This window comes from Squalius cephalus (genome assembly GCF_949319135.1).
Source record: "Squalius cephalus genome assembly, chromosome: 10".
In the NCBI taxonomy this organism is placed as follows: Eukaryota; Metazoa; Chordata; class Actinopteri; order Cypriniformes; family Leuciscidae; genus Squalius; species Squalius cephalus.
This window is the reverse complement of record NC_137131.1, coordinates 19,658,227-19,668,610: the sequence shown is the minus strand read 5'-3', so window position 1 is coordinate 19,668,610 and position 10,384 is coordinate 19,658,227. Positions and strand designations below refer to the sequence as shown.

General features: G+C 34.8%; 1 protein-coding gene across 2 annotated transcripts; it reads right to left on the bottom strand.

Moving 5' to 3' along the window:
- Positions 1–579: 579 nt before the first annotated feature.
- Positions 580–4,959, bottom strand: LOC307166134 (uncharacterized protein). Of its 2 annotated transcripts, XM_079884312.1 has the most exons (3): positions 4,795–4,959; positions 3,164–3,285; positions 580–1,946 (listed from the first exon to the last, which is right to left on the bottom strand). In XM_079884312.1, the coding sequence occupies exons 1-3, from the start codon at positions 4,860–4,862 to the stop codon at positions 1,729–1,731; spliced, it is 408 nt and encodes a 135-aa protein (XP_079740438.1). In that variant the 5' UTR covers positions 4,863–4,959; the 3' UTR covers positions 580–1,728. The 2 variants fall into 2 exon arrangements, with proteins under 2 accessions (XP_079740438.1, XP_079740439.1); XM_079884313.1 differs by lacking the exon at positions 4,795–4,959 and having other exon boundaries at positions 3,164–3,732.
- Positions 4,960–10,384: the final 5,425 nt, after the last annotated feature.

The following is a 10,384-nucleotide window of genomic DNA, read 5'->3' as shown; positions in this document are numbered from 1 at the left end:
ATGAGCAAGAGAGATAATATTCAGTGGGAAGCACTGCCTCTGGCGGTCATCCAGAACTCATAGAACCGTAGTTACATACGTAACTCTCGTTTTTTGACCGTGTTAAGCCATGTACTACGTGGAATATTATGCTGACCGTGCTTCTAAGATTGTGTTGGATTGAATTTCACTGATAAAGAGTGATGTTCAAGGACATATGGAATATGGACAATGTTTGTGCGCTGTATTATGCAAGGTATGGACTTTTAACAACAAAGAATGAGACACTACAAGAAGCTAACTGGAAGCAACGTTAATCAATAAGAGCACAATAAATAAAAGACATTGGTTGCATCTTACATCTGTGTTCATGGAGTTTATACGCGCTGATTACTTGCTCACTCCTATTACCAGTACAACAGCGGCTTAATGGAAAGCTGTTACAGTCCTAATTGAACTAAGGCCTAATCCTGGTTTAATCTAATGAATATGTATCATGCAAAAGCAGCAGTTTTCAGATACCAACACCATTGTAGAAAATGCACTTTTCAAAGTGAACCAAGATTAATTCAGTCCACCAACAAAGGCTGGTCTCAACATGAGGTTATATCCGCTCTGTGCAAAGTTTATTAAGCCACTGATGACTGAAGCAATTACTGCAACTATTACAAGTGAGTGTACTAGATTTTAAACATATTTTACAAAAAATGAATTTCTTTATGTGTAAAACATTTTTTTTTAATGAGGGGAAAAGTACCATTAACCTTTCAACACAAGGCAAAGTGAGGACAGGTCAGTGGTGTTATATCTCTCTAGCAAGAGTGGAATGAGGCCACAAAGTATGAGAGAACTTCAGTCAAAGCAGAGGATCTGAAAAGTAGATTTAGGATTGAATCTCTACTAAAGCTCCCGAAAGCAACATGAAAAAGTGATCTTTAGGATATGGGGAGGAAATCCACAACTGAAATGGATATAATGTTTCTGTTTTCTTTTCATAAAGTACAACCTGGAGGACATTTCAATATTTTAATGAACAAAATCATGAACACACACAGCCTTTAAAGTTTACCTGCATTAGTGAATTGGTGCTAATAATGTTGAAACAGCATGTTTAACATTGCAGATCATGTGAAGTTCACAGGAATAAACCTTTAAATAATAAAAAAAAGGCAAAAGCAGCTATGAATATAGGTGACTAAGGCATTCATATCAAGAAATGGTGGACTCATTCGCCACTTTCCTTATACTACATATATAACAAGACATTATTTGCAGTCTGTTGTCTTACAAAACAAATCCTGTGAAGACATAAACTAAAACAAAAAGCACTTTCCTGAAGCCATCATACAGTTAATTAGCACAATAAAATGTGTCAAATGTGACAGGGTGTGAAATTGATTTGACAAGTTAACATGACATTCTGTGGATGTCTATACTTAAATGATAAATTATGGTTTAAGGCTGCATTTCAGTGAAAACAGGACATAAAAACAGGATGTCATGACATCCAAACAACCAAAATGGGAGAACTGTGTCTATCTTTGGAGGGTAAACACATGCCCTTTAAATAATTGTGGCATGCTTTAATTATCCAACAGAGATATTACAACAGCATCTGGTTGCACAGGAATGGGTGAACCAATGTGAAACATTATGTCATTCTGGATGTGCAGTCAAACAAATATTTCAGATGAACAGTGGTGTCTTCAAGTCTTCACGACGAGATGAACTGAAGGTGGAGGTGATGTCTCACCTCAGCCCCTCAGCAAGTTTTTGCATGGCTGCTTCCCGCTCCTCTGATTTCTGCTGTGAGCGTCGCAATATGTTGCGCAGTTCCTCCAGGTGGTCCAGCGTGCCCACAAGCTCACCTCGAACCGTCTTCATCTGACTCTCCAGCAGCTGTGTGCGGTGAAGGGAGTTACGGCGGTCTCGCTTGCTGCGCTGGACCTTCTGCTCCAGATCTGACACTAAGACCAGAGCAAAAACAAGAGTCAGACTCAATACACATTCATTTGTCCAATTGGAAATCATTTAGCTACCAAGCTAATAAAAACGTTTTCCCACATTTCCAGTAAGTTTAAAATTAAAAATGTCCAGTTTATTAAAGACACCATGAAATCAGAATGGACAATTCTTATTTTTTTATGGAATATCGTCCCCTCCCTCTTGTAGCGACATCTCTTCTCTTCTCTGACGATGTGTTTACTGGCATGAGGGCGGGACAACCTGTCACTCAAATGAGATTGACCAATAGCAAACCACAACGATCCAATGATCCAATCAAATCCTTTTCACTCGGATATGCGTCACAATAGGGAAGGAAAGACTGTTGCAATTTCTTTTACCAAAAAAAATCTCGGTTATATGAACATTAACGGAACATTCCATATGATCATTTTGCAAACATTATGGGAAAGAATCTTTTACATGGTCTCAGAGTATTCTGAAACAAGTAGTGTCATTTTAAAAACGTTAAACGAACGTCCAGCTAAAACGTTTCAGGAAAAAAGTTCCATGGAAAATGTATGAAAATGTATGTTTTGAGAACATTAAAAAACATACGTTTGAACAAATATTTTATTAACATTATTGGAACAATGTTTGTTCATAACTTTGAGAGAAGTTTGTGAGAATGTTAGCCAAAGTTCTGAGAACGTTCGCTGTTAGCTGGGTATTACAAGTGGAATGCAGTGCAAAAATGGTTTTTAAATAACGTACATCTTGTTTTCTAATAAAAATATGGAAACATAGCCTTCCTAAAATAAATGTACATAAGAAGTAAAACAAATATTAATATATAAGACATTAGAATTTAGAACTGTTGAGTTTGTAATAGAACATGTTTTGAATTCATTGGATTTTCTTATTTATTTGTGTTTTTGTCTTATTTAAAGAAAATGTGTTTAGAAGTTTTGTTTATAAAGAGAAAAAAAATGTCAATTGGATAAGAACAATAAATTCAAGATATATTTTCCAAAAACGGACTATTTTACAATGTTGAAATTTTTTAAGAATGTTTATATATCTATATATATATCATATTCATTGAAATTCAAGAGAATGTAGCTTGTTTTAACGATGTCTACATACTGTAAAACAAGGTTGATTATTTTGGCATAGTAATGCAAGGTTCGCATTCAGAGATATTACATTTGAAGATATTTTAACACATAAAAACACATACCCATAGTGTCACCACATGCTTTGCTTTCTGAATCTGCCTCTGTCTTCTTCTCCAGCAGGCCTTTGGTTTCTTGCAGCATCTTCTCCATATGAGCCAGCTGAGAGGCGTTGGCTCCGCTGGCCCTGCGGATGAGCAACCGTTCTCTCTCTTTCTCACTCAACTCTTTCTTACACTTACTCATCCTCTCGTCAATGCTAAGAGAAAGAAGAAGATTCCAGATGATTTAAACGAAATCGTGACCTATATTAAACCTGATTTTCCTGCTACTTTGCGCAAACTAATACAAGAAAAACAAAGCTATGCTGTTCAACCAAACACAACCTTGTCATTCTGTTTTCTTTGATAGTTTCCCATTGCATTTTTTTTCTAATGCTTGCTTGTTTCCCCTGTCTTTTAGTTAATCTAAAGTCTTCTATATTATCCGTGGCAGTTCTGTAACTGTAAGTGTCCTCTTTGATAGGAAGGAGAAGATGGTGATCTTTTATACTTGCTATGGAGAGCAAATTTAGCCTGCAGGCAAACAAACAAAGAGTGAACAGCGAGTTGTGGCAGTCATGAGACCAGCCTGATTCACAGCCTTCAGCAACACGGCCTTTTACACTTCACCACGCACCGAGGGACAATACATTCAACATTAAAAACACTTTTGGTCAATAAACGCTCCTGTTACATGTCAATACCAGGAGGCAATGATTGACATGTGACGCGAGAGACTCACTTGCACAGCACTTCTCCATCTACTTTCGAAGACATTTCTTCCTCTACCGTTTATTGATCATAAACTATATGTGCAGAACCTGATTTCACCAAGTGCAACATGGTCCTGGAACAACATTCCAATCAGCCAATCAGATTTGAGGGATAAGTTTACAGTTTATGTCAAGTTTAGGCTTACAACTGCAGGGTTATGTGCTTCTACACCTATAATTTCCCTCTGATTTTATGGATAACTTATGGATAGAGTTAGATTTGGGGGTAGGGGTATGGTTAGGATTAAAATTTCGGACAGGAATGTTGTTCCAGGATCAGCAAATATGCAGACCCAGGAACACGTACAAATACAATTTGGCAAAATCATGCCTGTCAGACATCGTGAACAGAATAAAAACCAGGCCTTTTGTCTGTTCTCAAGAAAGTTCATAAGAAAGATCATCATAATTTAATGAGGATTTTAAAATGTTTTAATATACAGTGCAGGTGTGTCTCTCACGTACAGTTCTTATGAAGATCTGAACAGGACTTTAAGGCTCTCTCATCTACCCGAGGGCACCCCAGCACAGAACACAGCAGCTTTTCATGTCAATATGAACAACAAATAAATGTTCTTAACCATGGGCTATTTATCAAAGAAGCCCTGGCTCTGTCGTGCTTCCTTCTATATTCGATCTCTTATTGAGGACAGTGTACTCAGTAATAAAACAGTCTTGTGATGAATCACGAACAATGTTGATAGCATGGCCAGCAGGAGACAAAGGATGGGTGTTGGGACAAGAATTTCAGTATCTGGGACACCACGAGCACTCTATAGACTTAATTATGTAAGTAATGGCTAAATAATAGTTTAATAAGTGATTCAGGGGTTTATGGAGCTCTGCCATTGTTCATGTGAATGTAAAAGTTGTGTTTATTACTGTGGTGTCAAGTAGACAGGGTTGTTGTTAACTAAAACAATTTTCGGTAATTGAAATAAATTTGACATGAAATAAAATATAAATATTAGATGGAAATTTTGAATGAAAATTAGAGTGAAACTAAAACTGAAATAAAAAATAGTTAAAGCTATAGACCTTATGCGCCAGAGAAACAAGGGTGCAGCCATCTTTAGAATATTGTCTTTGAACTTCCGTTTTTGCTATGGCATTGCTGTCCAGAAGTAATTAGCTTTTGAAGTGGATTTACTTAATATAAAGTTAAGGAAAGTTAACGAAAGTTACCATGAGGAGTGTGATGTTTAAACCAGATGTCTTAACAAATGTCAGTAGACCGGGAAGATTTTAAAACGAGCCGTTCATTCATAAATACGCAAGATCGCTGTGACATTTTTGTTTTGAAATTCCAACAAAATGTGAACAATACTGCGGTTTACCTGTGACCTCATTCATTTAAAAACAATTTTTTTATCCAAAAATATGTTTATTTAAATAAATGAATGAAAGAATAAGTAATTTTATTAAACATTTGATACTTAATACTTTTATTAAACACACGCACGCACGCACGCACACACACACACATGCACGCACGCACGCACACACAATAAATTAGTCAAATATAAAATAGTCAAATTATATGAGGCCTGCCAGAGTTGTGGGTTATTCTGGCTTCCTGATATGAACTGCAGTTGTGTTTGTGAGCTTGTGACTTCTGTGACTCAAACACACATGGACGCAGATGTACCTTTAGAGCCATAGCCATTCAGATTAATTTCCTTATGGGTGATGATATTGTTACTGTTTTTTTTTTTATTCGCTTTGGTACTATTTTCACAAGTTAGGTGTACATTTTCAAAACTCTTTGTGCTAATATCACAACAGATCATCAAAAGTGCACTTTTTTTCAAACATTTCATCATATTTTCAATTGTGTAAGTACAATACACAAAATCACAAAAAATCCTTTTCACAACACAAAATAAGTGTTTCATACATAAATGTTTCATTCACAGTAACTGCCTTTCATAAAGCTCTTACTATCAAACTTTTGATTTGCATCTCTTCTTGTTCAGTTTAATACATTTGTCTATTATTTAATCCAACTGATCAATTAATGGTTAATCAATAAATCAGTTGGTACACCTATAGATTTCTATAGATATTGATTCAATACACAGTTTCTATAGAACTTGTATGCAATTTCTGATATGGATAACCAAATGTAATGAATTATCTTTACATAAGTGATTTATAGATAATAACCACCACGATGTTCAAAGTGTGTGCACACGCATGTGTGTGTGTCTGTGTGTGTGTGTGTGTGTGTGAGAGAGAGAGAGAGAGAGAGAGAGAGAGAGAGAGAGAGAGAGAGAGAGAGAGAGAGAGAGAGAGAGAGAGAGAGGGAGGCTACAGGCAGTTGCCACATTAGAAGTAATTGAATCCATAATGTTTTTAATAGTATCTTATCAGTGTGTTATCAAAAGGTGTGATTGTTAAAAGTACTAAATTGAAAGAAGATCATACTGTTGTGTTTCTGTGATTAAACCAAATGTTCTCATTACATATTACAATAATCTTGTGTTTGAAACAATGATTATGTGGACTGAAAAGTGTATAACTGTAATGAAAGCATGAGATCAGGTTTTGAAAGAATGACTAGCTGTGTTACAAGTGTGATCAGTTTGGATTTTTGTACTAAGAGTTTTGAAAATGTACACCTTACTTGTTAAAATAGTACCAAAGCTAATAATAAAAAAAAAATCTGTATTGTTGTCCATAAGCTAACCTAAGAAAATGTTGAGAGGGTGAACCAACAATATTTCTATTCATTCCGTCACACCCGCTGAACCCACACTTGACTTTTCAGCTGAACACTAGGGGTATTATGCCATCACAAATGAGATCTATGATTAAAGGAAAATAGGCAAATTTAGATCAGGGCCTCAGGCTTGTGCTTTCCTGTAAAATGCTGCCTTTATTTACTCTGATAACATTGTAATATCAAGTCCTAGTTAAAAGTGGCTGCACATACAAGGCAAAACATTTTGAGATGTTGTAAACTCATATAAAAAATAAATATATGAAGGCAAATATATCATCTTGGAGTTTAACACTGACCAATCAAAATGGTCATGTGTCCAATCTATGAAAGTCTCTCCATTGCACCTATAACACACCTAATTTCTCATCCTTTGTCAACATCGCATCTGAAATGTGATTCTTTTGAAAGAACTTGAATGCTGGTTTATTATTTGGGCATTTTCTGAACTTTCTGAATGAAAGTGACTTTTTCACTAACAGGAAATGAGGGATAAATAAGGATGTCCACTGTATTCTTCTCATAGACTGCAGCTGCTCCAAGCCCGACCTTCACTACATCTTCATTCCATCTGCTCTGTTTCAGGCTCAATTCCTCCTGACAGCGAAACAATGTGGACTTCAGAAACTTCACATGCACTTAAAAAGACAAATGGGTTTAGCCGAACGGCAGCGGGTGTCTCAGTCTTAAAGAGGATTACTGTGTTTTACGAGAGAACAGATGAGATGGAGATTATATAACTTGCACCATCAGCCTCCTCAGTTGCTCCTCATATTAGGAAGGTGTCATTACATTCAATTATAAATCTAAGTTCTTTCAGGAGAAAATAATGGATAAAAAGTTGATCTGCGACACTTTAAATTCTATTGTTGCACAATAAGAACATCCAGTTTTTACACTGAATCCACTGTGACTGAACGATTCCACTGAGAATAATCTCTGCTATTCTCACCAAAAGCATTTTTAAACATTCTGCATATTCTTGCAAAATAACATGGGAAGGTCTCCATGGATCTCCAAACATAATAACTTTATTTTGAGTCATTACACTAGATTTTGGATAAGCACATGGATTTTTCCCCATTAGTGTATAGAGCATTTTTCTCAAACTATCTGTCACAGGCTGCCAATCTTGTGGTCTTCCTCTATAACTGTTAGTAGTAAATAACTCCACTAGGTGGAGACAAAGATAGATAGAAAGACCAAGATAGGTAAGGTCATTTTAATGTTAATCATAAAATGGACCCGTTAAAAACATTGCATGTTTGAAATATAATATAATATAATATAATATAATATAATATAATATAATATAATATAATATAATATAATATAATATAATATAATATCCTGCGCCAGTCGAAAAATGAATAAGAACGCTTTCTGCTGATTTGTGTCTATTTGGAACTGCGTGTAGCTTGTCCAGTTTCAGCAGTGTTTTAGCAAATTTAGACAAATTCGGTAGGAGACATTCCAGTCTCCCTCCGACCTGATTATGTTGTGAGTAATTAACTGTGTAGCCTAGTCGAACAACATGTTTGATGTTGTCTTTTACTTTTCCTCTGCAAGGACACAGAATGATTTTCCCTTCAGCGCTTCATCTGTCACAGTCAGCTAATCTTAGCAATGGAGAACAGACTCATCTTTTTTTGTCCTCAAAGTCCAGTGTCCTAATTTAGCCAAACTGTCCAAGAGATACAGAAATACACCGGCCTTAAAATGCCATTTTCATGTTCAAAGTGACAAGGTAAGGTTTTGAAGCATTGTTAGAAGAAGATCACTGTAGGCTATAGCATTACTGAAATTTCTGTTCATTTTATCAAATTGAAATCTTCTAGCTTGGGTGTTTTATGTCGTGCTTTTATTTGATGTCACAGAATAATGGAACTGCAGATTTCTTTCCAACTCTTTCCCATAACCTAAAGGTGGTACAATTTATTTTTGATTCAATGAATTAGGTTAAAAATCGGTAACACTATTTTAATGGTCCCTTTTGAACATTTAGTTGACTATGAGTAACTTTGCAACTACATGTCAATGTCAACTAACTCTCATTATAGTATTAGTAGAATTTCTGCTGAATATTTACTAACTATTTATTATGATGGTTCTCCACCAGACATTCTATTGACTATAAGTATCTTTGCAACTACATGTCAACTAACCCTAACCCTACCAGTCTACTAATACTCTACTAATGCTCTAATGATAGCTAACAGACATGTAGGTGCAACTTTACTTATAGTCAGCAGAATGTGTTAAAGGGACCATCAAAATAAAGTGAAACCAAAAAATCTAATAAAATGGGTTATAAATACATCAAACCATATAAACCCATAACACAAAATGTCATTGCCATTCTCTTTTAATGGTTATAGTCCAGATGTATGTGTAATCACAGCTTCTAATCCTTATGCTATTCGTTTTAATGCACATTCAGGATGTTGGGGTCTGCAGAGCAGTCCAGACCAGGCAATACAATGTGATTTTGTAACATAGCCTAATAATGTAATTTAAAAAAAACAAAAAACAAAACAAATGTAGTATCACTCACTTTATTAATGTTTTTACTCTACATTTGTGCAGTGTTGGGGGGATTTAAGTTTTTTTGTTTTTTTTATGTATATAAATAATATATATTTTTTAGATAAAAATATGTATAAAAAAATATTTTATGTAAAATTCACCATAAAAATCCACAATTCTCATTTTCATTCATGGAGATAACATGGACAATGTGCCATGTGTAATGGAATATTGCTGCCATCAACTGGAGAACAAACACTTTTAAAATTAAAATAACATGAAATTTCAAATATACAGATGCTTTAAAGCATTACTCAATGCCTCGTTTGCCATTTTCTCATGGGTATATATCTTTTATATATATCATACATTTTTTTATTAATTAGATTTATGTTTAGACATTCTAAAATAACTATAATAACAATAAAAAATAACTCTTTTTCAAAGTTTAGCTTTTTTATTTTTTGCAATTATGAGACATTAAAGTCAAACCTGAACAGTGTTATATATGTGTTTTGTGTGTTTGCATTTGTTCTTCATCGTGGATGTGTTTGTCACATTTGTTTTTGACAAATTATGTAACAAAAGACATTTTGTATGGTTTCCCATTTATGTCTCTGGCTGATTTTTGGGTGGAGCAGTTTATGTGGGTTTATGAGCATGAGCATTCTCCATTGTGGATGTACAAGGGTTGCCACTTCACTTCTGTGTATTTGTGTTCTGTGTTGTGGCTGATTTAGTTTTTTTATTTGAAAAATATAAAAACAAGTATAGATTTCCCCATTCATCCTATTTAAAAAATTTAATTTACAAAGTACATTAAATCCCCCCCAACACTGCACAAATGTAGAGTAAAAACATTAATAAAGTGGGTGATAATACATTTGTTGTAAAAAAATGACATTATTATGTTACACAATCACATTTCATTGTCTGGGTGTCGGGAGACCCCGAACATCCTGAGAGGGACTAACATCATCAGGCTAACATACAACCAGATATCATTCCAATTTATTTGTGTTTGTTTGTAGCAAAGGTCATTTGGGGTCAGAAAGACCCAGAATAAAGGATCTAATTAACTTTGATTTATTGCATTATTATTTATAAAAAATGTCACCATTTAAATAGACTAAATTATTGTTTTTCTATCCGAAACGATATAGGCAGATGAAAGTAATAAGATGTATCAATCTGTTACCTTTCAAGGAAAAAAGCACCAAAATT

Excerpts from the sequence above, each read along its gene's own strand:
- LOC307166134 (XM_079884312.1), bottom strand. The coding sequence starts at position 4,862 with ATGTCAAATTTATTTCAATTACCGAAAATTGTTTTAGTTAACAACAAC. Across the intron at positions 3,286-4,794 it reads CCTGTCTACTTGACACCACA|GGCCAGCGGAGCCAACGCCT; the intron begins GTAATAAACACA and ends GCTCATCCGCAG. Across the intron at positions 1,947-3,163 it reads AGCATGTGGTGACACTATGG|TGTCAGATCTGGAGCAGAAG; the intron begins GTATGTGTTTTT and ends CTCTGGTCTTAG.